This window comes from Atractosteus spatula, assembly GCF_055471065.1.
Source record: "Atractosteus spatula isolate fAtrSpa1 chromosome 10 unlocalized genomic scaffold, fAtrSpa1.hap1 SUPER_10_unloc_1, whole genome shotgun sequence".
Taxonomy (NCBI): Eukaryota; Metazoa; Chordata; class Actinopteri; order Semionotiformes; family Lepisosteidae; genus Atractosteus; species Atractosteus spatula.
This window is the reverse complement of record NW_028296612.1, coordinates 2,318,722-2,346,110: the sequence shown is the minus strand read 5'-3', so window position 1 is coordinate 2,346,110 and position 27,389 is coordinate 2,318,722. Positions and strand designations below refer to the sequence as shown.

Below are 27,389 nucleotides of genomic sequence, written 5' to 3'. Positions count from 1 at the left end.
TGTGTGTGTCCTGTGATGGACTGGTGTCCTGTCCAGGGTGTGTGAGTATGTGTGTGTGTGTGTGTCCTGTGATGGACTGGTGTCCTGTCCAGGGTGTGTGTGTGAGTGTGTGTGTGTGTCCTGTGATGGACTGGTGTCCTGTCCAGGGTGTGTGAGTGTGTGTGTGTGTGTGTGTGTCCTGTGATGGACTGGTGTCCTGTCCAGGGTGTGTGAGTGTGTGTGTGTGTGTGTCCTGTGATGGACTGCTGTCCTGTCCAGGGTGAACCCTGCCTTGTGCCTGTTGCTTGCATGGGATAGACCCCAGCTCCCCCAGTCTGTGACCCCGTCCTGGAGAGAGCTGTGGGGAAGGTCAAAAACATGATATCGCAAGATTGCTAAAAAAAAAATAGAAAAATGAAAACTGCATTAAATGATGAGGAAAGAAACAGAGCGCACCGTAAGGGCTCAGTCCTACCCTGCAGAATATCGCAGTATAACAATCAGAAGATCGTGATCAGCGCTCCTCTGCGACAGAGACACGGGGGTGAGCTGTGTTTATCGAGCGGCACAATGAGTCCTCCCGGCCTGCAGGGGGCGGCCGGACACCGCGCCGGCGCCCCGGATGAGGAGCCGCTCTAGGTCCCGGCCGAGTCTCTGTGGTTCCGGCGCCCCTGTCCGTCAGTCCGCTGGCTCGGGTCGCACACGTGAGTGGGGGGAAAAAAAGAGAGAGAGAGAGACACGGCGGAGCCCCCGACCTGTTATTTTCCATTAAAAGGGAGACAGACGCGGTGCGGTGGAAACTTTTGTCTTCCCAACTCAAGCCAATCCGGCTCGGACCGCGCAGACATGCCCAGGAAGGCCAAAGAGGTCGTCGCGGAGTGGGTGGACGGAGACCACGCCGCCCCGGCGGGTAAGAAAATCCGGAGAAACAACGAGAAGAAACACGCGATTAAAGAAAAAAAAAAAAAGGGGGCAAATCCGCTTTTTGTCGTCCGTGCCCCCCCCCCCCGACCCCCCCCATTGCGAGGTCGGAGATGGAGATGAACAGCGTTGTTGAAAAGGCGGCCGCTTCGCGCTGTCTGGGCGGCGATGGCGTGGGGTTGGTCACGGGTGGGGTTAGAGATCGTGACAGCCGTGGACAGTGTACTACCCCCCCCCCCCAAAAAAAAAATCACTTGTGCCCCCAGACCGCGTCTGGGGTGCGCGTCAGTGTTTGCTGTCTCTATGGTAACAGCCCGGGGGCCGATTCCAGTGGGGGGGGGACACGAGCTCTGTGGGGGTCGTAGGGGGTGTCATTATTAATAATCCTGGGACAGCCGTGGGGGGGGGGGGGGTATCTACTCTAAAGGCTCACTGTCCGGGGACCAGATGGCTCCACTGTGTCAATGACCCCCGTGGAAATGTCCCGTAAGGTGGTCCGCGACTGGTGTACGGTCTATAAAAGAACGATAATAACAGCCCTATAGCTCTTCCCTGCACTTTCCAATCAAACCGGGATGATCGATACTTTTTTGATCCCCTGAGGGAAATTTCAGTGCGGCAGCCGCTTCACACAGACAACAATTCAATTCAATTCAATTCATGTCGGCTTGATTGTCATTATACTCACACAGGTGCGTAGTGGAGTGAGAAGTGTCTCTCCTGAGTCACTCGGGTGCAGCGTGTAGATAGGACAGCAGATGAGACAGTAACACGATAGCAGTAACAGCAACGTGTAACAACGTGACAGAAATAACATGTGATCAAGTCATCCAAACTGGGCAGGATTCCGCAGACAGAGAAAATATCACAGGACAGAAACTCTTTTCTTGGAGCAGTGCGGAAATAGTACGGCGATGAATACATATTCAGTTTTACTGAGCTATCGAGGGGACGGTACAATTTCGGCTTACGTGTGTGTGTGTGTGTGGAGTGGTGTTGGAGTACAAGTGTAACCAAAGATACGATAATAATAATAATAGTAATAATAATAATCCAATACAACCAGTCCAGTGAGAAGCACACTAAAAGAGTTACTCCCAGTCCAGGACACACACAGAACAAACCAGAACAGAACAGTACGCAGACAAATCGTATCGCACGTATGAATGTAAATATAGATGTAGATATAAATGTTTTGCACGGGTCCCGGGCGTATATCGCACAGAAAACGGTTGTAAACAGGAAAAGAGAGAGAGCAGATGTAGCAGTAGATGTGTAGATGTGCTCAGTCCAGAAACAGGGCCCTGTTCAGTGTGGCCTCTGCCCAGACGCAAGGCGGATGCGTCGTACAGTCTGAGGGCAGGGGGCCAGAAGGACCTCCTGTGGAGCCCCCTGTTGCACCGCGGGTGGATCAGCCTGTGGCTGAACGTGCTCTTCAGTTCCACCAGCCTGTCACAGGGTGCTGCGCGACTGGTATACGGTCTGTAAAATAAAAATATTATCAGTGGCTAACACTTCTATAGCTCTTTCCTGCACTTTCCACTCAAGAGCTCTTTGCTGGAGCTCCTGTAACGCTGCCCGGACTGAAGGCGGGGAGAAACCGCGATGACTGGTATCCCTAGCGACGACCGGGGACTGGTAGACCATAAACCAGTGCCATCTCGCCCTGCGGCTCCCAGCTGGCAGCACCCCCCCCCCCACACACACTGGAGCTCAGCAGGGGTGAGCCTGTCCAGTACCTGGAGGGGAGACCTCCTGGGAAAAACTAAGGCTGCTGCTGGGAGAGGTGTTAGTGGGGCCAGCAGGGGGCGCTCACCCTGCGGTCTGTGTGGGTCCTGATGCCCCAGTATAGTGACGGGGGACACTGGACTGTAAACAGGCGCCGTCCTTCAGATGAGACGTCAAACCGAGGTCCTGACTCTCTGTGCTCATTAACAATCCCGGGGTGTCTCTGGAGAAGAGTAGGGGTGTCACCCCAGTGTCCTGGCCTGATTCCCCCCCTGGTCTTGACCCATCATGGCCTCCTAATCACCCCCCTCTCTGAACTGGCTCCATCCCTCTGCTCTCCTCCCCACTGAGAGCTGCTGTGTGCTGAGCGGACTGCAGCATCATCCAGGTGGGGCTGCACACTGGGGGGGGGGCTGGAGGGGATCCCCCTGACCTGGGAAGAGCTCTGAGGGGAGGGTCCAGAAAGGCGCTATAGAGAGTGTAAGGATGTTGGTGATGATGATTATTATTGATAATCATTATATTGTTGTCGTTATTATGGTATTTGCCTCATCTGTTCCTCAGGCTGGGACAGTTGATCACACACTGTATTAATAATAACTCTTAATAATAATAATAATAATAATAATAATATCAGTTATTATTATTCATGTCTGGTCGGCAGGGAGTGCAGGTAGGATTAGGTGGGGGGAGGGGGGACGCGGGTACGAGTCCTGGGGGGGGCAGAGAGTCCCCCCCCCCCCCCTTCCTGCCCTTTCTGTCAGTCCGCTCTGCTGGAACTGCCGTGTCAGCGATGGGGTAGACAATAGCTCAGCCTGCGGGGGGCGGGGGTGGTGGTGAGTGTTTGTGTGAACAGAAGACTTGATCGTTCGCTCGTCTCTCATTGGTCTCACCCAGCTGTGTCTGGAGAGAAGCCGGGGTATCGGCTTCAACCACACGGCTGGGTGGCTTGTTCCCCACCCCCACCACCCTCTGTGTACAGAAGAGCCTCCTGTCCTGACTGGAGGAGCTCACCCAGCTGTGTCCTGAGAGAAGCCAGGGTATCGGCTTCAACCACAGGGCTGGGCAGCTTGTTCCCCACCCCCACCACCCTCTGTGTACAGAAGAGCCTCCTGTCCTGACTGGAGGAGCTCACCCAGCTGTGTCTGGAGAGGAGCCAGGGTATCGGCTTCAACCACAGGGCTGGGCGGCTTGTTCCCCACCTCCACTCCCCTCTGTGTACAGAAGAGCCTCCTGTTCTGACTGGAGGAGCTCACCCAGCTGTGTCTGGAGAGAAACCAGGGTATCGGCTTCAACCACAGGGCTGGGCAGCTTGTTTCCCACCCCCACCCCCCTCTGTGTACAGAGGAGCCCCCTGTCCTGACTGGAGGAGCTCACCCAGCTGTGTCTGGAGAGGAGCCGGGGTATCGGCTTCAACCACAGGGACTGGGCAGCTTGTTCCCCACCCTCACCCCTCTCTGTGTACAGAAGAGCCTCCATTTCTCGGTTTTAAATGCAGATACCTGTAGTGTGTGCATCTGTGGGGTGCATTTACTACTAACCTGGGGACAAATGTGGCAGAAATGGGACTGGAAAAGAGCTGTGCCTCCCGGCATGCAGACGATCACGTGTGAGTGTGTGTGCGCTTCTCTCCAAACCCCTGAGGCTGTTCCCTTTCTCTCTCTCTCTAGATAAGGTGGTGAAGAAGGGAAAGAAAGACAAGAAGGGGAAGAAATCAGTAAGTATTTTACTATATCGATTCATTATCTGAATCCTGAATCCCTCCACCCGTCTCCCCACAGCTCTCTCTCCAGGACAGGGTCACAGACTGGGGGAGCTGGAGTCTGTCCCAGCAAGCAACAGGCACAAGGCAGGGCTCACCCTGGACAGGACAGCAGTCCATCACAGGACACACACACACACACTCACACACCCTGGACAGGACACCAGTCCATCACAGGACACACACACACTAACACACCCTGGACAGGACAGCAGTCCATCACAGGACACACTCACACACCCTGGACAGGACACCAGTCCATCACAGGACACACACACACACACTCACACACCCTGGACAGGACACCAGTCCATCACAGGACACATACACACCCTGGACAGGATACCAGTCCATCACAGGACACACACACACTCACACACCCTGGACAGGACACCAGTCCATCACAGGACACGCACACACTCACACACCCTGGACAGGACACCAGTCCATCACAGGACACGCACAGACACGGATACCTCGGCCGAGGACAGCTTTCAAACCCGTTTGAACCCCCCTCGTGTCCCTGCAGTTCTTCGAGGAGCTGGCCGCTGAGGAGAAGCAGGAGAAGGAGGAGGAGCCTGTCGTCACCGATGGGCGGGGCAAGCAGGTACCCGGCAACGGGGGGCGGAGGCAAGAGGGAGAGGGCGGGGCTAAAGTCCAGGGTGGGTGGGGCCAGTTAGGGGGCGGGGTCACATGCCGCCCTTGCAGATAAACAGAGCTGGACTAAAAGATGGCCGCCTGTCTCCCCCCCCCCCCAACAGCCCCAGAAGAAGAAGAAGGACCGCAGGAAAGGCAAGGCTGGCGGAGGCGGGGGCGAGGACGACGAGGACGTGATGGAGAAGCTGAAGAAGCTGTCGGTGCAGGCCAGCGACGAGGAGGAGGAGGAGGAGGAGGAGGAAGGTGAGGGGGGGGGGGGTCGCCCCCGATTCCCAGCCGTGCTCACGAACGCCCGCGCCCCGCCTGCCCGAGCCCGCTAACGCGCTTCCCGCCTCTCTGCCCCCCCTGTTTTGCAGTCGTCAAGCCTGCCGCTGCTAAGGGAGGGAAGAAGAGCCGAGTGAGTCCGGCTGTGGGCTCCTCCGCCCAGCCCGTCGCCCACCCGTCTGTCCGTTCGCCCACCCAGTCACTCGCCCACCCACACACTCGTCCACCCACTCACCCACTCACCCACTCACCCACTCACCCACTCACTCAATCCCTGGATGGGCTCTCAGGTCCTCTCAGTGGACCCCGCTCTCTCTTTTTCTCTGTGTGTGTGTGTGTGTGTGTGTGTGTAACCCTGCTCTCTCCTCTCCTTTCTGTGTGTGTGTGTGTAACCCTGCTCTCTCCTCTCCTTTCTGTGTGTGTGTGTGTAACCCTGCTCTCTCCTCCTCTTTCTCTGTGTGTGTGTGTAACCCTGCTCTCTCCTCCTCTTTCTCTGTGTGTGTGTGTAACCCTGCTCTCTCCTCTCCTTTCTCTGTGTGTGTGTGTGTAACCCTGCTCTCTCCTCTCCTTTCTCTGTGTGTGTGTGTGTGTGTGTGTAAGTAACCCTGCTCTCTCCTCCTCTTTCTCTCTGTGTGTGTGTAACCCTGCTCTCTCCTCCTCTTTCTCTGTGTGTGTGTGTGTAACCCTGCTCTCTCCTCTCCTTTCTGTGTGTGTGTGTGTGTGTAACCCTGCTCTCTCCTCTCCTTTCTGTGTGTGTGTGTGTGTGTGTAACCCTGCTCTCTTCTCCTCTTTCTGTGTGTGTGTGTGTGTAACACTGCTCTCTCCTCTCCTTTCTGTGTGTGTGTGTGTAAGTAACCCTGCTCTCTCCTCCTCTTTCTCTCTGTGTGTGTGTAACCCTGCTCTCTCCTCCTCTTTCTCTGTGTGTGTGTAACCCTGCTCTCTCCTCCTCTTTCTCTGTGTGCGTGTGTAACCCTGTTCTCTCCTCCTCTTTCTCTGTGTGTGTGTGTGTAACCCTGCTCTCTCCTCCTCTTTCTCTGTGTGTGTGTAACCCTGCTCTCTCCTCCTCTTTCTCTGTGTGTGTGTAACCCTGCTCTCTCCTCCTCTTTCTCTGTGTGCGTGTGTAACCCTGTTCTCTCCTCCTCTTTCTCTGTGTGTGTGTGTAACCCTGCTCTCTCCTCTCCTTTCTGTGTGTGTGTGTGTGTGTGTGTGTAACCCTGCTCTCTCCTCCTCTTTCTCTCTGTGTGTGTGTAACCCTGCTCTCTCCTCCTCTTTCTCTCTGTGTGTGTGTAACCCTGCTCTCTCCTCCTCTTTCTCTGTGTGTGTGTAACCCTGCTCTCTCCTCCTCTTTCTCTGTGTGCGTGTGTAACCCTGTTCTCTCCTCCTCTTTCTCTGTGTGTGTGTGTGTAACCCTGCTCTCTCCTCTTCTTTCTCTGTGTGTGTGTGTGTGTAACCCTGCTCTCTCCTCCTCTTTCTCTGTGTGCGTGTGTAACCCTGTTCTCTCCTCCTCTTTCTCTGTGTGTGTGTCCTCTGCAGGGTGGGAACCTGTTTGCAGCTCTGAGCCAGGGGCAGAGCGAGGAGGAGGAAGAGGAGGAGGAGGAGGAGAAGGAGGAAGAGAAGCCCGAGAAGCCTTGCAACAAGGCTGACAAGAACCGCAAGAACAAGGTGTGTGTGTGTGTGTGTGTGTGAGAGTGGGAGTGAGGGTACCAGTGTTTGCATACCGGTCTGTGGGGCCACACGTTGCGCACGGTGTAGGGGTGCAGAGTGGGCACGGAGGGCCAGAGACAAATGAGTGTGGTGTGTGTGTGTGATCCAGGCGCTCTCCGACGAGGAGGAGGAGGAGGAGGAGGAGGAACAGCAGAGGAAGGGGCACAGAGGGAAGAAGGCCGGGAAGCCCCAGGGGCGGAAGAGCAAGGTGAGCCCCAGTGGCACAGCGTCTGTGTCCTTCCCAGAGATTTGAACCTGCAGAGCAGCAGCCGAGCAGCCGAGCAGTCCGGACGCGGGTCAGAGCAGCCGAGCAGTCCGGACGCGGGTCAGAGCAGCAGTAGGTCAGTCCGGACGCGGGTCAGAGCAGCAGCCGAGCAGTCCGGACGCAGGTCAGAGCAGCCGAGCAGTCCGGACGCGGGTCAGAGCAGCAGCAGGTCAGTCCGGACGCGGGTCAGAGCAGCCGAGCAGTCCGGACGCGGGTCAGAGCAGCAGTAGGTCAGTCCGGACGCGGGTCAGAGCAGCAGCAGCAGGTCGGTCCGGACGCGGGTCAGAGCAGCAGTAGGTCAGTCCGGACGCGGGTCAGAGCAGCAGTAGCGCAGGGGCGCAGTCCGGACGCGGGTCAGAGCAGCAGCAGCAGGTCGGTCCGGACGCGGGTCAGAGCAGCAGTAGGTCAGTCCGGACGCGGGTCAGAGCAGCAGCAGGTCAGTCCGGACGCGGGTCAGAGCAGCAGCAGGTCAGTCCGGACGCGGGTCAGAGCAGCAGTAGCGCAGGGGCGCAGTCCGGACGCGGGTCAGAGCAGCAGTAGATCAGTCCGGACGCGGGTCAGAGCAGCAGTAGGTCAGTCCGGACGCGGGTCAGAGCAGCAGTAGGTCAGTCCGGACGCAGGTCAGAGCAGCCGAGCAGTCCGGACGCGGGTCAGAGCAGCCAAGCAGTCCGGACGCGGGTCAGAGCAGCCAAGCAGTCCGGACGCGGGTCAGAGCAGCAGTAGATCAGTCCGGACGCAGGTCAGAGCAGCCAAGCAGTCCGGACGCGGGTCAGAGCAGCCAAGCAGTCCGGACGCGGGTCAGAGCAGCAGTAGATCAGTCCGGACGCGGGTCAGAGCAGCAGTAGATCAGTCCGGACGCAGGTCAGAGCAGCCAAGCAGTCCGGACGCGGGTCAGATCAGCCAAGCAGTCCGGACGCGGGTCAGAGCAGCAGTAGATCAGTCCGGACGCGGGTCAGAGCAGCCAAGCAGTCCGGACGCGGGTCAGAGCAGCCAAGCAGTCCGGACGCGGGTCAGAGCAGCAGTAGATCAGTCCGGACGCGGGTCCGAGCAGCAGCAGCAGGTCGGTACGGACGTGGGTCCGAGCAGCGGCAGGTCGGTCCGGACGCAGGTCAGAGCAGCAGCGGCAGGTCGGTCCGGACGCGGGTCAGAGCAGCAGCGGCAGGTCGGTCCGGACGCGGGTCAGAGCAGCAGCAGGTCAGTCCGGACGCGGGTCAGAGCAGCAGCAGGTCAGTCCGGACGCGGGTCAGAGCAGCGGCAGGTCAGTCCGGACGCGGGTCAGAGCAGCAGCAGGTCGGTCCGGACGCGGGTCAGAGCAGCGGCAGGTCGGTCCGGACGCGGGTCCGAGCAGCGGCAGGTCGGTCCGGACGCGGGTCAGAGCAGCAGCAGCAGGTCGGTCCGGACGCGGGTCAGAGCAGCAGCAGGTCAGTCCGGACGCGGGTCCGAGCAGCGGCAGGTCGGTCCGGACGCGGGTCAGAGCAGCAGCGGCAGGTCGGTCCGGACGCGGGTCAGAGCAGCAGCGGCAGGTCGGTCCGGACGCGGGTCAGAGCAGCGGCAGGTCGGTCCGGACGCGGGTCAGAGCAGCGGCAGGTCGGTCCGGACGCGGGTCAGAGCAGCGGCAGGTCGGTCCGGACGCGGGTCCGAGCAGCGGCAGGTCGGTCCGGACGCGGGTCAGAGCAGCAGCAGCAGGTCGGTCCGGACGCGGGTCAGAGCAGCAGCAGGTCGGTCCGGACGCGGGTCCGAGCAGCGGCAGGTCGGTCCGGACGCGGGTCAGAGCAGCAGCGGCAGGTCGGTCCGGACGCGGGTCAGAGCAGCGGCAGGTCGGTCCGGACGCGGGTCCGAGCAGCGGCAGGTCGGTCCGGACGCGGGTCCGAGCAGCAGCAGGTCGGTCCGGACGCGGGTCAGAGCAGCAGCAGTAGATCAGTCCGGACGCGGGTCAGAGCAGCGGCAGGTCGGTCCGGACGCGGGTCAGAGCAGCAGCGGCAGGTCGGTCCGGACGCGGGTCAGAGCAGCAGCAGTAGGTCGGTCCGGACGCGGGTCCGAGCAGCAGTAGGTCGGTCCGGACGCGGGTCAGAGCAGCAGCAGCAGGTCGGTCCGGACGCGGGTCCGAGCAGCAGTAGGTCGGTCCGGACGCGGGTCAGAGCAGCGGCAGGTCGGTCCGGACGCGGGTCAGAGCAGCAGCGGCAGGTCGGTCCGGACGCGGGTCAGAGCAGCAGCAGCAGGTCGGTCCGGACGCGGGTCAGAGCAGCAGCAGCAGGTCGGTCCGGACGCGGGTCCGAGCAGCGGCAGGTCGGTCCGGACGCGGGTCAGAGCAGCAGCAGCAGGTCGGTCCGGACGCGGGTCAGAGCAGCAGCAGCAGGTCGGTCCGGACGCGGGTCAGAGCAGCAGTAGGTCGGTCCGGACGCGGGTCAGAGCAGCAGCAGCAGGTCGGTCCGGACGCGGGTCCGAGCAGCAGTAGGTCGGTCCGGACGCGGGTCAGAGCAGCAGCGGCAGGTCGGTCCGGACGCGGGTCAGAGCAGCAGCAGCAGGTCGGTCCGGACGCGGGTCCGAGCAGCGGCAGGTCGGTCCGGACGCGGGTCAGAGCAGCGGCAGGTCGGTCCGGACGCGGGTCCGAGCAGCAGCGGCAGGTCGGTCCGGACGCGGGTCAGAGCAGCAGCGGCAGGTCAGTCCGGACGCGGGTCAGAGCAGCAGCAGCAGGTCGGTCTGGACGCGGGTCCGAGCAGCAGTAGGTCGGTCCGGACGCGGGTCAGAGCAGCAGCAGTAGATCAGTCCGGACGCGGGTCAGAGCAGCAGTAGGTCAGTCCGGACGCGGGTCAGAGCAGCAGCGGCAGGTCGGTCCGGACGCGGGTCAGAGCAGCAGTAGGTCGGTCCGGACGCGGGTCAGAGCAGCAGCAGGTCGGTCCGGACGCGGGTCAGAGCAGCAGCAGCAGGTCGGTCCGGACGCGGGTCAGAGCAGCAGCAGGTCGGTCCGGACGCGGGTCAGAGCAGCAGCAGCAGGTCGGTCCGGACGCGGGTCAGAGCAGCAGTAGGTCAGTCCGGACGCGGGTCAGAGCAGCAGCAGCAGGTCGGTCCGGACGCGGGTCAGAGCAGCGGCAGGTCGGTCCGGACGCGGGTCCGAGCAGCAGCAGCAGGTCGGTCCGGACGCGGGTCAGAGCAGCGGCAGGTCGGTCCGGACGCGGGTCAGAGCAGCAGCGGCAGGTCGGTCCGGACGCGGGTCAGAGCAGCAGCAGGTCGGTCCGGACGCGAGTCAGAGCAGCAGTAGGTCGGTCCGGACGCAGGTCAGAGCAGCCGAGCAGTCCGGACGCGGGTCAGAGCAGCAGCAGCAGGTCGGTCCGGACGCGGGTCAGAGCAGAAGTAGGTCAGTCCGGACGCGGGTCAGAGCAGCAGCAGGTCAGTCCGGACGCGGGTCAGAGCAGCAGCAGGTCAGTCCGGACGCGGGTCAGAGCAGCAGTAGGTCAGTCCGGACGCGGGTCAGAGCAGCAGCAGGTCAGTCCGGACGCGGGTCAGAGCAGCAGTAGCGCAGGGGCGCAGTCCGGACGCAGGTCAGAGCAGCAGGTCAGTCCGGACGCGGGTCAGAGCAGCAGCAGCAGGTCGGTCCGGACGCGGGTCAGAGCAGCGGCAGGTCGGTCCGGACGCGGGTCAGAGCAGCAGCAGGTCGGTCCGGATGCGGGTCAGAGCAGCGGCAGGTCGGTCCGGACGCGGGTCAGAGCAGCAGCGGCAGGTCGGTCCGGACGCGGGTCCGAGCAGCAGCGGCAGGTCAGTCCGGACGCGGGTCAGAGCAGCAGCAGGTCGGTCCGGACGCGGGTCCGAGCAGCGGCAGGTCGGTCCGGACGCGGGTCCGAGCAGCAGCAGCAGGTCGGTCCGGACGCGGGTCAGAGCAGCGGCAGGTCGGTCCGGACGCGGGTCCGAGCAGCGGCAGGTCGGTCCGGACGCGGGTCCGAGCAGCGGCAGGTCGGTCCGGACGCGGGTCAGAGCAGCGGCAGGTCGGTCCGGACGTGGGTCAGAGCAGCAGCGGCAGGTCGGTCCGGACGCGGGTCCGAGCAGCAGCGGCAGGTCGGTCCGGACGCGGGTCAGAGCAGCGGCAGGTCGGTCCGGACGCGGGTCAGAGCAGCGGCAGGTCGGTCCGGACGCGGGTCCGAGCAGCAGCAGCAGGTCGGTCCGGACGCGGGTCCGAGCAGCAGTAGGTCAGTCCGGACGCGGGTCAGAGCAGCAGCAGCAGGTCGGTCCGGACGCGGGTCAGAGCAGCAGCAGCAGGTCGGTCCGGACGCGGGTCAGAGCAGCAGCAGGTCGGTCCGGACGCGGGTCAGAGCAGCGGCAGGTCGGTCCGGACGCGGGTCTGAGCAGCGGCAGGTCGGTCCGGACGCGGGTCCGAGCAGCAGCAGCAGGTCGGTCCGGACGCGGGTCAGAGCAGCAGCAGCAGGTCGGTCCGGACGCGGGTCAGAGCAGCGGCAGGTCAGTCCGGACGCGGGTCAGAGCAGCGGCAGGTCGGTCCGGACGCGGGTCAGAGCAGCGGCAGGTCGGTCCGGACGCGGGTCAGAGCAGCGGCAGGTCGGTCCGGACGCGGGTCCGAGCAGCAGCAGCAGGTCGGTCCGGACGCGGGTCAGAGCAGCAGCAGCAGGTCGGTCCGGACGCGGGTCAGAGCAGCGGCAGGTCGGTCCGGACGCGGGTCAGAGCAGCAGCAGCAGGTCGGTCCGGACGCGGGTCAGAGCAGCAGCAGCAGGTCGGTCCGGACGCGGGTCAGAGCAGCAGCAGCAGGTCAGTCCGGACGCGGGTCAGAGCAGCGGCAGGTCGGTCCGGACGCGGGTCAGAGCAGCAGCAGCAGGTCGGTCCGGACGCGGGTCCGAGCAGCGGCAGGTCGGTCCGGACGCGGGTCCGAGCAGCGGCAGGTCGGTCCGGACGCGGGTCAGAGCAGCAGCAGCAGGTCGGTCCGGACGCGGGTCAGAGCAGCAGCAGCAGGTCAGTCCGGACGCGGGTCAGAGCAGCGGCAGGTCGGTCCGGACGCGGGTCAGAGCAGCAGCAGCAGGTCGGTCCGGACGCGGGTCAGAGCAGCGGCAGGTCGGTCCGGACGCGGGTCCGAGCAGCGGCAGGTCGGTCCGGACGCGGGTCCGAGCAGCGGCAGGTCGGTCCGGACGCGGGTCCGAGCAGCGGCAGGTCGGTCCGGACGCGGGTCAGAGCAGCAGCGGCAGGTCGGTCCGGACGCGGGTCAGAGCAGCGGCAGGTCGGTCCGGACGCGGGTCCGAGCAGCAGCAGCAGGTCGGTCCGGACACGGGTCAGAGCAGCAGCAGGTCGGTCCGGACGCGGGTCCGAGCAGCAGCAGCAGGTCGGTCCGGACGCGGGTCAGAGCAGCAGCAGGTCGGTCCGGACGCGGGTCCGAGCAGCAGCAGGTCAGTCCGGACGGCAGCGCAGACCCACAGGGGTGTAAAGAGGTTGATAATTGGTCTCTGGCCGACAGGAGGCGTCGGAGGACGAAGAGGAGAAGAAAGATGAGGACAAGAAGAGGAAGAGGACGGGGAAGAGGGGCGATCAGGCGGCGGGGAAGACGCCGAAGGTGAGGGGCAGAGTCGGGGGGCCGTGGCGGTGATTGTGGAACTGGGGGGGGGGGGGTCCGGGACAGGGCAGTCACGAGTGTCTTGGCAGAGGGGGAGCCCTGCAGGCCCCCTGAGGTCAGAGTTCGGGACACGTCACTCTCCCGCTGTGGGGGTACGGAGGGGGGGAGGGGGGCACCGCAGCGACTCCAGGCCTGTGTCGAACCTGGAGCGCAGTGTGGAGCTGGCCGGTAATTCCCAGACTGCACTGTCCTGCCAGGGGTCATGACCCCGGTGTCGGGGGTGGAGGAGGGGGTGGGGGTGGTGACCCCCTTACACCTGCGTTTCACACACTCACTCTCACACTCTCACACCCTTGCTCTTCAAAACACTTGTCTTTCCCTCAGCCTGCATCGGAGGAAGAGGAGAAAGACGCCAAGGAGGAGGAGGACAAGATGAAGAGGAAAGGAGGGAAGAGGAGTGACAAAGGGGCAGGGAAGCAGCAGAAGGTGAGGGTGACGTGTGTCCTGCAGCACGGCTGGGCAGCTTGTTCCCCGCCCCCACCACTCTCAGTGTAAAGCAGAGCCTCCTGTCCTGACTGGAGGAGCTCACCCAGCTGTGTCTGGAGAGGAGCCAGGGTATCGGCTTCAACCACAGGGCTGGGTGGCTTGTTCCCCACCCCCACCCCCCTCTGTGTACAGAAGAGCCTCCTGTCCTGACTGGAGGAGCTCACCCAGCTGTGTCTGGAGAGAAGCCAGGGTATCGGCTTCAACCACAGGGCTGGGCAGCCTGTTCCCCACCCCCACCCACCTCTGTGTACAGAAGCCCCCCCCCCCGTCCTGACTGCCCTGGTACCTCTGGTTTCCAGATCCGCTCCCTGAGTGGCCACCGCCATCTTTTCTTTTTCCAGAGGGGGAAGCCAGCCCGCAGTGAGGAAGAGGAAGATGAGGAAGATAAAGACCTGAGGAGCGACGAAGAGGGTGGAGGACAGGTATACCCTGCCGTGGCCTCGTGTGTAGCGGCGCTCCCGGAGTGTGCAGTCAGTCCTGCGCGCGTGTGACTCAACCCGCCCTCTGTGCCTCAGGGGGAGGAAGGCGGCGAGGATGAGGAGGGCCAGGGCCAGACGAAGGACGACGGCCCCTACGCCAACCTCAGCAAAAAGGAGAAGAAGAAAATGAAGAAGCAGGTGAGACCGCACGTCTGTCCGTCCGTCCGTCCATTGGGGTGTCTCTCTGCCCCTCTGCCTGTCCATTGGGGTGTCTCTCTGCCCGTCTGCCTGTCCATTGGGATGTCTCTCTGCCTGTCCATTGGGGTGTCTGTCTGCCCGTCTGCCTGTCCATTGGGGTGTCTCTCTGCCTGTCCATTGGGGTGTCTGTCTGCCCGTCTGCCTGTCCATTGGGGTGTCTCTCTGCCCGTCTGCCTGTCCATTGGGATGTCTCTCTGCCTGTCCATTGGGGTGTCTGTCTGCCCGTCTGCCTGTCCATTGGGGTGTCTCTCTGCCTGTCCATTGGGGTGTCTGTCTGCCCGTCTGCCTGTCCATTGGGGTGTCTGTCTGCCCGTCTGCCTGTCCATTGGGGTGTCTCTCTGCCTGTCCATTAGGGTGTCTCTCTGCCCGTCTGCCTGTCCATTGGGGTGTCTCTCTGCCTGTCCATTGGGGTGTCTGTCTGCCCGTCTGCCTGTCCATTGGGATGTCTCTCTGCATGTCCATTGGGGTGTCTCTCTGCCCGTCTGCCTGTCCATTGGGGTGTCTCTCTGCCTGTCCATTGGGGTGTCTCTCTGCCCGTCTGCCTGTCCATTGGGGTGTCTCTCTGCCCGTCCACTGTGGTGCCGGTCAGCCTGACGGCGTGTCTCTCCCGCTCCTGGCAGCTGGAGTACGAGAAGCAGGTGGCGTCAATGAAGGCCCAGAGTGCAGCGGAAGGGGATTTCTCTGTGTCTCAGGCCGAGATGTCCTCCAGGCAGGCCATGCTGGAGAACGCCTCCGACATCAAGGTGAGACTGGGGACACAGAACTGGGGGTTCACTGTCTGTTCCTCAGGCTGGGACAAGAGGTCACACACTGGATTATTATTATTATTGAGAGACAGGCTCACTGTCTGTTCCTCAGGCTGGGACAGGAGGTCACACACTAGATTATTATTATTGAGAGAGGCTCACTGTCTGTTCCTCAGTCTGGGAAAGGAGATCACACACTGTATTATTATTATTGAGAGACAAGCTCACTGTCTGTTCCTCAGGCTGGGACAGGAGATCACACACTGGATTATTATTATTATTATTGAGAGACAGGCTCACTGTTCCTCAGGCTGGGACAGGAGATCACACACTTTATTATTATTGAGAGACAGGCTCACTGTTCCTCAGGCTGGGACAGGAGGTCACACACTGTATTATTATTATTGAGAAACAGGCTCACTGTCTGTTCCTCAGGCTGGGACAGGAGATCACACACTGTATTATTATTATTGAGAGATGGGCTCACTGTCTGTTCCTCAGGCTGGGACAGGAGATCACACACTGTATTATTATTATTGAGAGACAGGCTCACTGTTCCTCAGGTTGGGACAGGAGGTCACACACTGTATTATTATTATTGAGAGACAGGCTCACTGTCTGTTCCTCAGGCTGGGACAGGAGGTCACACACTGTATTGTTATTATTGAGAGACAGGCTCACTGTTCCTCAAGCTGGGACAGGAGATCACACACTTTATTATTATTATTGAGAGACAGGCTCACTGTCTGTTCCTCAGGCTGGGACAGGAGATGACACACTGTATTATTATTATTGAGAGACGGGCTCACTGTCTGTTCCTCAGGCTGGGACAGGAGGTCACACACTGTATTATTATTATGGAGAGACAGGCTCACTGTCTGTTTCTCAGGCTGGGACAGGAGGTCACACACTGTATTATTATTATTGAGAGACAGGCTCACTGTCTGTTCCTCAGGCTGTGACAGGAGATCACACACTGTATTATTATTATTGAGAGACAGGCTCACTGTCTGTTCCTCAGGCTGGGACAGGAGATCACACACTGTATTATTATTATTGAGAGACAGGCTCACTGTCTGTTCCTCAGGCTGGGACAGGAGGTCACACACTGTATTATTATTATTGAGAGACAGGCTCACTGTCTGTTCCTCAGGCTGTGACAGGAGATCACACACTGTATTATTATTATTGAGAAACAGGCTCACTGTTCCTCAGGCTGGGACAGGAGATCACACACTGTATTATTATTATTGAGAGACGGGCTCACTGTCTGTTCCTCAGGCTGGGACAGGAGATCACACACTGTATTATTATTATTGAGAGACAAGCTCACTGTCTGTTCCTCAGGCTGGGACAGGAGATCACACACTGTATTATTATTATTGAGAGACAGGCTCACTGTCTGTTCCTCAGGCTGGGACAGGAGAACACACACTGTATTATTATTATTGAGAGACGGGCTCACTGTCTGTTCCTCAGGCTGGGACAGGAGGTCACACACTGTATTATTATTATTGAGAGACAGGCTCACTGTCTGTTCCTCAGGCTGGGACAGGAGGTCACACACTGTATTATTATTATTGAGAGACAGGCTCACTGTCTGTTCCTCAGGCTGGGACAGGAGATCACACACTGTATTATTATTATTATTGAGAGACAGGCTCACTGTCTGTTCCTCAGGCTGGGACAGGAGATCACACACTGTATTATTATTATGGAGAGACAAGCTCACTGTCTGTTCCTCAGGCTGGGACAGGAGATCACACACTGTATTATTATTATTATTATTGAGAGACAGGCTCACTGTTCCTCAGGCTGGGACAGGAGGTCACACACTTCATTATTATTATTGAGAAACAGGCTCACTGTCTGTTCCTCAGTCTGGGAAAGGAGATCACACACTGTATTATTATTATTGAGAGACAAGCTCACTGTCTGTTCCTCAGGCTGGGACAGGAGATCACACACTGGATTATTATTATTATTATTGAGAGACAGGCTCACTGTTCCTCAGGCTGGGACAGGAGATCACACACTTTATTATTATTGAGAGACAGGCTCACTGTTCCTCAGGCTGGGACAGGAGGTCACACACTGTATTATTATTATTGAGAGACAGGCTCACTGTCTGTTCCTCAGGCTGGGACAGGAGGTCACACACTGTATTATTATTATTGAGAGATGGGCTCACTGTCTGTTCCTCAGGCTGGGACAGGAGATCACACACTGTATTATTATTATTGAGAGACAGGCTCACTGTCTGTTCCTCAGGCTGGGACAGGAGATCACACACTGGATTATTATTATTATTGAGAGACGGGCTCACTGTCTGTTCCTCGGGCTGGGACAGGAGATCACACACTGTATTATTATTATTGAGAGACAGGCTCACTGTCTGTTCCTCAGGCTGGGACAGGAGATCACACACTGTATTATTATTATTGAGAGACAGGCTCACTGTCTGTTCCTCAGGCTGGGACAGGAGATCACACACTGTATTATTATTATTGAGAGACAGGCTCACTGTCTGTTCCTCAGGCTGGGACAGGAGGTCACACACTGTATTATTATTATTGAGAGACAGGCTCACTGTCTGTTCCTCAGGCTGGGACAGGAGGTCACACACTGTATTATTATTATTGAGAGACAGGCTCACTGTCTGTTCCTCAGGCTGGGACAGGAGGTCACACACTGTATTATTATTATTATTGAGAGACAGGCTCACTGTCTGTTCCTCAGGCTGGGACAGGAGATCACACACTGTATTATTATTATTGAGAGACAGGCTCACTGTCTGTTCCTCAGGCTGGGACAGGAGATCACACACTGTATTATTATTATTGAGAGACAGGCTCACTGTCTGTTCCTCAGGCTGGGACAGGAAGTCACACACTGTATTATTATTATTATTGAGAGACAGGCTCACTGTCTGTTCCTCAGGCTGGGACAGGAGATCACACACTGTATTATTATTATGGAGAGACAGGCTCACTGTCTGTTCCTCAGGCTGGGACAGGAAGTCACACACTGTATTATTATTATTATTGAGAGACAGGCTCACTGTCTGTTCCTCAGGCTGGGACAGGAGATCACACACTGTATTATTATTATTGAGAGACAGGCTCACTGTCTGTTCCTCAGGCTGGGACAGGAAGTCACACACTGTATTATTATTATTGAGAGACAGGCTCACTGTCTGTTCCTCAGGCTGGGACAGGAGATCACACACTGTATTATTATTATGGAGAGACAGGCTCACTGTCTGTTCCTCAGGCTGGGACAGGAAGTCACACACTGTATTATTATTATTATTGAGAGACAGGCTCACTGTCTGTTCCTCAGGCTGGGACAGGAGGTCACACACTGTATTATTATTATTGAGAGACGGGCTCACTGTCTGTTCCTCAGGCTGGGACAGGAGGTCACACACTGTATTATTGTTATTGAGAGACAGGCTCACTGTCTGTTCCTCAGGCTGGGACAGGAGGTCACACACTGTAGTACTGGGGGTCGCGGGGTCTGTGCTAACCCCCCCTCTCTCTCTCTGTGCAGCTGGAGCGCTTCAGTATCTCGGCTCACGGGAAGGAGCTCTTCGTCAACGCCGACCTGCTGATCGTGGCCGGGAGGCGCTACGGTCTGGTGGGGCCCAACGGGTAAGTCTGAGATTCCCACAGCCTGGAGAGCACAGGGTCCCAGTCCGGGGAGAGATTCCCAGAGCCTGGAGAGCACAGGGTCCCAGTCCACTGAGATTCCCACAGCCTGGAGAGCACAGGGTCCCAGTCCGGGGAGAGATTCCCACAGCCTGGAGAGCACAGGGTCCCAGTCCGGGGGGAGATTCCCACAGCCTGGAGAGCACAGGGTCCCAGTCCGGGGAGAGATTCCCACAGCCTGGAGAGCACAGGGTCCCAGTCCGGGGGGAGATTCCCACAGCCTGGAGAGCACAGGGTCCCAGTCCGGGGAGAGATTCCCACAGCCTGGAGAGCACAGGGTCCCAGTCCGGGGAGAGATTCCCACAGCCTGGAGAGCGCAGGGTCCCAGTCCGGGGAGAGATTCCCACAGCCTGGAGAGCACAGGGTCCCAGTCCGGGGAGAGATTCCCACAGCCTGGAGAGCACAGGGTCCCAGTCCGGGGGGAGATTCCCACAGCCTGGAGAGCACAGGGTCCCAGTCCGGGGGGAGATTCCCACAGCCTGGAGAGCACAGGGTCCCAGTCCGGGGAGAGATTCCCACAGCCTGGAGAGCACAGGGTCCCAGTCCGGGGAGAGATTCCCACAGCCTGGAGAGCACAGGGTCCCAGTCCACTGAGATTCCCACAGTCTGGAGAGCACAGGGTCCCAGTCCGGGGAGAGATTCCCACAGCCTGGAGAGCACAGGGTCCCAGTCCGGGGAGAGATTCCCACAGCCTGGAGAGCGCAGGGTCCCAGTCCACTGAGATTCCCACAGCCTGGAGAGCACAGGGTCCCAGTCCGGGGAGAGATTCCCACAGCCTGGAGAGCACAGGGTCCCAGTCCACTGAGATTCCCACAGCCTGGAGAGCAAGGGTCCCAGTCCGGGGAGAGATTCCCACAGCCTGGAGAGCACAGGGTCCCAGTCCACTGAGATTCCCACAGCCTGGAGAGCACAGGGTCCCAGTCCGGGGAGAGATTCCCACAGCCTGGAGAGCACAGGGTCCCAGTCCGGGGAGAGATTCCCACAGCCTGGAGAGCGCAGGGTCCCAGTCCGGGGAGAGATTCCCACAGCCTGGAGAGCGCAGGGTCCCAGTCCGGGGAGAGATTCCCACAGCCTGGAGAGCGCAGGGTCCCAGTCCGGGGGGAGATTCCCACAGCCTGGAGAGCACAGGGTCCCAGTCCGGGGGGAGATTCCCACAGCCTGGAGAGCACAGGGTCCCAGTCCGGGGAGAGATTCCCACAGCCTGGAGAGCACAGGGTCCCAGTCCGGGGAGAGATTCCCACAGCCTGGAGAGCACAGGGTCCCAGTCCACTGAGATTCCCACAGCCTGGAGAGCACAGGGTCCCAGTCCGGGGAGAGATTCCCACAGCCTGGAGAGCGCAGGGTCCCAGTCCACTGAGATTCCCACAGCCTGGAGAGCACAGGGTCCCAGTCCGGGGAGAGATTCCCACAGCCTGGAGAGCACAGGGTCCCAGTCCACTGAGATTCCCACAGCCTGGAGAGCAAGGGTCCCAGTCCGGGGAGAGATTCCCACAGCCTGGAGAGCACAGGGTCCCAGTCCACTGAGATTCCCACAGCCTGGAGAGCACAGGGTCCCAGTCCGGGGAGAGATTCCCACAGCCTGGAGAGCGCAGGGTCCCAGTCCACTGAGATTCCCACAGCCTGGAGAGCACAGGGTCCCAGTCCGGGGAGAGATTCCCACAGCCTGGAGAGCACAGGGTCCCAGTCCACTGAGATTCCCACAGCCTGGAGAGCAAGGGTCCCAGTCCGGGGAGAGATTCCCACAGCCTGGAGAGCACAGGGTCCCAGTCCACTGAGATTCCCACAGCCTGGAGAGCACAGGGTCCCAGTCCGGGGAGAGATTCCCACAGCCTGGAGAGCGCAGGGTCCCAGTCCACTGAGATTCCCACAGCCTGGAGAGCACAGGGTCCCAGTCCGAGGAGAGATTCCCACAGCCTGGAGAGCACAGGGTCCCAGTCCGGGGAGAGATTCCCACAGCCTGGAGAGCACAGGGTCCCAGTCCGGGGAGAGATTCCCACAGCCTGGAGAGCACAGGGTCCCAGTCCGGGGAGAGATTCCCACAGCCTGGAGAGCACAGGGTCCCAGTCCGGGGAGAGATTCCCACAGCCTGGAGAGCACAGGGTCCCAGTCCGGGGAGAGATTCCCAGAGCCTGGAGAGCACAGGGTCCCAGTCCACTGAGATTCCCACAGCCTGGAGAGCACAGGGTCCCAGTCCGGGGAGAGATTCCCACAGCCTGAAGAGCACAGGGTCCCAGTCCGGGGAGAGATTCCCACAGCCTGGAGAGCACAGGGTCCCAGTCCGGGGAGAGATTCCCACAGCCTGGAGAGCGCAGGGTCCCAGTCCACTGAGATTCCCACAGCCTGGAGAGCACAGGGTCCCAGTCCGGGGAGAGATTCCCACAGCCTGGAGAGCACAGGGTCCCAGTCCACTGAGATTCCCACAGCCTGGAGAGCAAGGGTCCCAGTCCGGGGAGAGATTCCCACAGCCTGGAGAGCACAGGGTCCCAGTCCACTGAGATTCCCACAGCCTGGAGAGCACAGGGTCCCAGTCCGGGGAGAGATTCCCACAGCCTGGAGAGCACAGGGTCCCAGTCCACTGAGATTCCCACAGCCTGGAGAGCACAGGGTCCCAGTCCGAGGAGAGATTCCCACAGCCTGGAGAGCACAGGGTCCCAGTCCGGGGAGAGATTCCCACAGCCTGGAGAGCACAGGGTCCCAGTCCGGGGAGAGATTCCCACAGCCTGGAGAGCACAGGGTCCCAGTCCGGGGAGAGATTCCCACAGCCTGGAGAGCACAGGGTCCCAGTCCGGGGAGAGATTCCCAGAGCCTGGAGAGCACAGGGTCCCAGTCCACTGAGATTCCCACAGCCTGGAGAGCACAGGGTCCCAGTCCGGGGAGAGATTCCCACAGCCTGAAGAGCACAGGGTCCCAGTCCGGGGAGAGATTCCCACAGCCTGGAGAGCACAGGGTCCCAGTCCACTGAGATTCCCACAGCCTGGAGAGCACAGGGTCCCAGTCCACTGAGATTCCCACAGCCTGGAGAGCACAGGGTCCCAGTCCGGGGAGAGATTCCCACAGCCTGGAGAGCACAGGGTCCCAGTCCACTGAGATTCCCACAGCCTGGAGAGCACAGGGTCCCAGTCCGGGGAGAGATTCCCACAGCCTGGAGAGCACAGGGTCCCAGTCCGGGGAGAGATTCCCACAGCCTGGAGAGCGCAGGGTCCCAGTCCACTGAGATTCCCACAGCCTGGAGAGCACAGGGTCCCAGTCCGGGGAGAGATTCCCACAGCCTGGAGAGCACAGGGTCCCAGTCCACTGAGATTCCCACAGCCTGGAGAGCACAGGGTCCCAGTCCGGGGAGAGATTCCCACAGCCTGGAGAGCACAGGGTCCCAGTCCGGGGAGAGATTCCCACAGCCTGGAGAGCGCAGGGTCCCAGTCCGGGGAGAGATTCCCAGAGCCTGGAGAGCACAGGGTCCCAGTCCACTGAGATTCCCACAGCCTGGAGAGCACAGGGTCCCAGTCCGGGGAGAGATTCCCAGAGCCTGGAGAGCACAGGGTCCCAGTCCACTGAGATTCCCACAGCCTGGAGAGCACAGGGTCCCAGAGCACAGGGTCCCAGTCCGGGGAGAGATTCCCACAGCCTGGAGAGCACAGGGTCCCAGTCCGGGGAGAGATTCCCACAGCCTGGAGAGCACAGGGTCCCAGTCCACTGAGATTCCCACAGCCTGGAGAGCACAGGGTCCCAGTCCGGGGAGAGATTCCCACAGCCTGGAGAGCACAGGGTCCCAGTCCGGGGAGAGATTCCCAGAGCCTGGAGAGCACAGGGTCCCAGTCCACTGAGATTCCCACAGCCTGGAGAGCGCAGGGTCCCAGTCCGGGGAGAGATTCCCACAGCCTGGAGAGCACAGGGTCCCAGTCCACTGAGATTCCCACAGCCTGGAGAGCACAGGGTCCCAGTCCGGGGAGAGATTCCCAGAGCCTGGAGAGCACAGGGTCCCAGTCCACTGAGATTCCCACAGCCTGGAGAGCACAGGGTCCCAGAGCACAGGGTCCCAGTCCGGGGAGAGATTCCCACAGCCTGGAGAGCACAGGGTCCCAGTCCGGGGAGAGATTCCCACAGCCTGGAGAGCACAGGGTCCCAGTCCACTGAGATTCCCACAGCCTGGAGAGCACAGGGTCCCAGTCCGGGGAGAGATTCCCACAGCCTGGAGAGCACAGGGTCCCAGTCCGGGGAGAGATTCCCAGAGCCTGGAGAGCACAGGGTCCCAGTCCACTGAGATTCCCACAGCCTGGAGAGCACAGGGTCCCAGTCCGGGGAGAGATTCCCACAGCCCGGAGAGCACAGGGTCCCAGTCCGGGGAGAGATTCCCAGAGCCTGGAGAGCACAGGGTCCCAGTCCGGGGAGAGATTCCCACAGCCTGGAGAGCACAGGGTCCCAGTCCGGGGAGAGATTCCCACAGCCTGGAGAGCACAGGGTCCTAGTCCACTGAGATTCCCACAGCCTGGAGAGCACAGGGTCCCAGTCCGGGGAGAGATTCCCACAGCCTGGAGAGCACAGGGTCCCAGTCCACTGAGATTCCCACAGCCTGGAGAGCACAGGGTCCCAGTCCACTGAGATTCCCACAGCCTGGAGAGCACAGGGTCCCAGTCCGGGGAGAGATTCCCACAGCCTGGAGAGCACAGGGTCCCAGTCCACTGAGATTCCCACAGCCTGGAGAGCACATGGTCCCAGTCCGGGGAGAGATTCCCACAGCCTGGAGAGCACAGGGTCCCAGTCCGGGGAGAGATTCCCACAGCCTGGAGAGCACAGGGTCCCAGTCCACTGAGATTCCCACAGCCTGGAGAGCACAGGGTCCCAGAGCACAGGGTCCCAGTCCGGGGAGAGATTCCCGCAGGCTGGAGAGCACAGGGTCCCAGTCCGGGGAGAGATTCCCACAGCCTGGAGAGCACAGGGTCCCAGTCCGGGGAGAGATTCCCAGAGCCTGGAGAGCACAGGGTCCCAGTCCGGGGAGAGATTCCCACAGCCTGGAGAGCACAGGGTCCCAGTCCGGGGAGAGATTCCCACAGCCTGGAGAGCACAGGGTCCTAGTCCACTGAGATTCCCACAGCCTGGAGAGCACAGGGTCCCAGTCCACTGAGATTCCCACAGCCTGGAGAGCACAGGGTCCCAGTCCGGGGAGAGATTCCCACAGCCTGGAGAGCGCAGGGTCCCAGTCCGGGGAGAGATTCCCAGAGCCTGGAGAGCGCAGGGTCCCAGTCCGGGGAGAGATTCCCACAGCCTGGAGAGCGCAGGGTCCCAGTCCGGGGAGAGATTCCCGCAGCCTGGAGAGCGCAGGGTCCCAGTCCACTGAGATTCCCACAGCCTGGAGAGCACAGCCAGTATCCCAGTAACCCAGGGTTAGGGTTTCTGTCCTTGTGATGACCCCCCAGTTGGGAAAATGGGACGAGTGGGGTGGGGGTCACAGTCTAAATAACGGCTTTAATGGAGACCCCTAAACTGTAGTGGGGGTGGGGGGGCAGACAGAGATAGTGACCGGACTTCCTCTCTCTCTCTCTCGGCTCTGCCGCTCAGGAAAGGGAAGACGACACTGCTGAAGCACATCGCCAACAGGGCGCTGAACATCCCGCCCAACATCGACGTGCTGCTCTGTGAGCAAGGTCTGTCCGTCTCCCTCCCCCCACCTCTCTCAGTGTAGTGTTCATGTGCTGGAGTGTCCAGTCAGTGTGTCTGTATGAACCCCTCTCTCTCTCAGTGCAGTGTTCATGTACTGGAGTGTCCAGTCAGTGTGTCTGTATTAACCCCTCTCTCTCTCAGTGCAGTGTTCATGTACTGGAGTGTCCAGTCAGTGTGTCTGTGTGAACCCCTCTCTCTCTCAGTGCAGTGTTCATGTACTGGAGTGTCCAGTCAGTGTGTCTGTATGAACCCCTCTCTCTCTCAGTGCAGTGTTCATGTCCTGGAGTGTCCAGTCAGTGTGTGTGTATGAACCCCTCTCTCTCTCAGTGCAGTGTTAATGTACTGGAGTGTCCAGTCAGTGTGTCTGTATGAACCCCTCTCTCTCTCTCAGTGCAGTGTTCATGTACTGGAGTGTCCAGTCAGTCAGTGTGTCTGTATGAACCCCTCTCTCTCTCAGTGCAGTGTTCATGTACTGGAGTGTCCAGTCAGTGTGTCTGTATGAACCCCTCTCTCTCTCTCAGTGCAGTGTTCATGTCCTGGAGTGTCCAGTCAGTCGGGGTGTCTGTGTGAACCCCTCTCTCTCTCTCTCAGAGGTGATTGCGGACGACACCCCTGCAGTCCAGGCGGTGCTGAAGGCCGACACCAGGAGGATCAGGCTGCTGGAGGAGGAGAGGCAGCTGCAGGCCCTGCTGGAGAGGGGGGAGGACTCGGCCGCCGAGCGGCTGGAGAAGGTCTGGGGGGGGGCGGGGATGAGCCGAGAGGCAGAGGGGGTACAGTGGCTGGGGACACCTGGGGGACCGGGCAGGGCAGAGGGGGGTGACTGGGGATCTGATCTCGCCCCCCCCGCCCCCCAACGCTGTGGCCCTCTGTGTCCCCCCGCTCAGCCCTTGTGTGTGTGTGTGTGTGTGTGTCAGTGTGTGAGGCAGTGTTGTGTGTCTCGTGCTCTAGCAGTGCTGTCCTGATGCTGCTCAGTGTCGGTGTGGCTCGGGCCAGTGAGCCTCAGGACCAGCTGGCTCAGGGGGCTCTGTTTTGGGCTCAGCCCTTGTGTGTGTGTGTCAGTGTGTGTGTCAGTGTGTGTGTGTGTGTGTTGTGCTCTAGCAGTGCTGTCCTGATGCTGCTCAGTGTTGGTGTGGCTCTGGCCAGTGAGCCTCAGGACCAGCTGGCTCAGGGGGCTCTGTTTTGGGCTCAGCCCTTGTGTGTGTGTGTGTGTCAGTGTGTGAGGCAGAGTTGTGTGTCTTCTGACTCCCTCTCTCTTCTCTCTCTCGCTCCAGGTGTACGAGGAGCTGCGGATCATCGGGGCGGCGGCGGCCGAGGCCAAGGCCCGGCGGATCCTGGCCGGGCTCAGCTTCACCCCCGAGATGCAGAACCGGCCCACTAAGAAGTTCTCGGGGGGCTGGAGGATGAGGGTGTCGCTGGCCAGGTGAGGGGGGGGGGGGGCAAGGGGGCGCCGGCGCCCCAGATCTGTGCACAGGCGCATGCTGATACCGACACCGGCCCGGTGCCAATGCGGGCCTGGGCCCAGTTATCCCTGCTTCCGGGGATCAGGCTCGGTTCCGTTTATACCAGTGTTACAGCCGGTCCAGAACCCAGAACCCTGGGTCTGTCCCAGTCCAGTGTCACAGCCGGTCCAGAACCCAGAACCCCGGGTCTGTCCCAGTCTAGTGTCACAGCAGGACTGCAGGTCCAGAACCCAGATCCCTGGGTCTGTCCCAGTCCAGTGCTACAGCCGGGCCGCAGGTCCAGAACCCTGGGTCTGTCCCAGTCTAGTGTTACAGCCAGTCCAGAACCCAGAACCCCGGGTCTGTCCCAGTCCAGTGTCACAGCAGGACTGCAGGTCCAGAACCCAGATCCCTGGGTCTGTCCCAGTCCAGTGCTACAGCCGGGCCGCAGGTCCAGAACCCTGGGTCTGTCCCAGTCTAGTGTTACAGCCAGTCCAGAACCCAGAACCCCGGGTCTGTCCCAGTCCAGTGTTACAGCCGGGCCAGAACTCAGAACCCTGAATCTTTTCCGATCCAGTGTTACAGCCGGGTCAGAACCCTGAACGATCTGTCCTAGTCCAGTGCTACAGCCGGGCCATAGGTCCAGAAACCATAACCCTCAGTCTTTCCCAGTCCAATGTTACAGCAGGTCCAGAACCCAGAACCCAGAACCCTGGGTCTGTCCCAGTCCAGTGTTACAGCAGGACTGCAGGTCCAGAACCCAGAACCCTGGGTCTGTCCCAGTCCAGTGTTACAGCAGGACCGCAGGTCCAGAACCCTGGGTCTGTCCCAGTCCAGTGTTACAGCAGGTCCAGAACCCAGAACCCAGAACCCTGGGTCTGTCCCAGTCCAGTGTTACAGCAGGACCGCAGGTCCAGAACCCTGGGTCTGTCCCAGTCCAGTGTTATAGCTGGTCAAGAACCCAGAACCCAGGGTCTGTCCCAGTCCAGTGTTACAGCCGGGCCACAGGTCCCAGCGCCCAGAACCCTGGGTCTGTCCCAATCCAGTGCTACAGCCGGGCCGCAGGTCCAGAACCCAGAACCCTGGGTCTGTCCCAGTCCAGTGCTACAGCCGGGCCGCAGGTCCAGAACCCAGAACCCTGGGTCTGTCCCAGTCCAGTGTTACAGCCGGGCCACAGGTCCCAGCGCCCAGAACCCTGGGTCTGTCCCAGTCCAGTGCTACAGCCGGGCCGCAGGTCCAGGACCCAGAACCCTGGGTCTGTCCCAGTCCAGTGCTACAGCCGGGCCGCAGGTCCCAGCGCCCAGAACCTCGGTCCTGACCGGTCCGCCCCGTGTCCTTCCAGAGCTCTGTTCATGGAGCCCACCCTGCTGATGCTGGACGAGCCCACCAACCACCTGGACCTGAACGCCGTCATCTGGCTCAACAAGTGAGTGAGTTCCCTCCCCGCGCCCCGCGGTCCCGGAGCCCACCACAGGGGGGCGCTGCGGCGCAGGCAGTCTGGGTTGAAACTAGGCAAAGGAGGAGGGGGAGGCTGGACGGGCTCCTCCAGTCAGGACAGGAGGCTCTGCTGTACACAGAGGGGGGTGGGGGTGGGGAACAAGCTGCCCAGTCTGTGTGGTTGAAGCCGGTACCCTGGCGTCTCTCCAGACACAGCTGGGTGAGCTCCTCCAGTCAGGACAGGAGGCTCTTCTGTACACAGAGGGGGGTGGGGGTGGGGAACAAGCTGCCCAGCCCTGTGGTTGAAGCCGATACCCCGGCTTCTCTCCAGACATAGCTGGGTGAGCTCCTCCA

At 60.4% G+C, this 27,389-nt stretch overlaps 1 protein-coding gene across 1 annotated transcript; it reads left to right on the top strand.

Annotated features, from left to right (window-relative positions):
- The first annotated feature begins 497 nt into the window (after positions 1–497).
- Positions 498–27,028, top strand: abcf1 (ATP binding cassette subfamily F member 1). Its single transcript, XM_088907981.1, has 17 exons — positions 498–889; positions 4,299–4,345; positions 4,920–4,997; positions 5,152–5,290; positions 5,404–5,444; positions 6,845–6,973; positions 7,125–7,223; positions 12,730–12,825; positions 13,210–13,311; positions 13,713–13,793; positions 13,887–13,988; positions 14,669–14,791; positions 18,347–18,447; positions 24,058–24,143; positions 24,751–24,890; positions 25,431–25,579; positions 26,941–27,028. The coding sequence occupies exons 1-17, from the start codon at positions 826–828 to the stop codon at positions 27,026–27,028; spliced, it is 1,665 nt and encodes a 554-aa protein (XP_088764107.1). The 5' UTR covers positions 498–825.
- Positions 27,029–27,389: the final 361 nt, after the last annotated feature.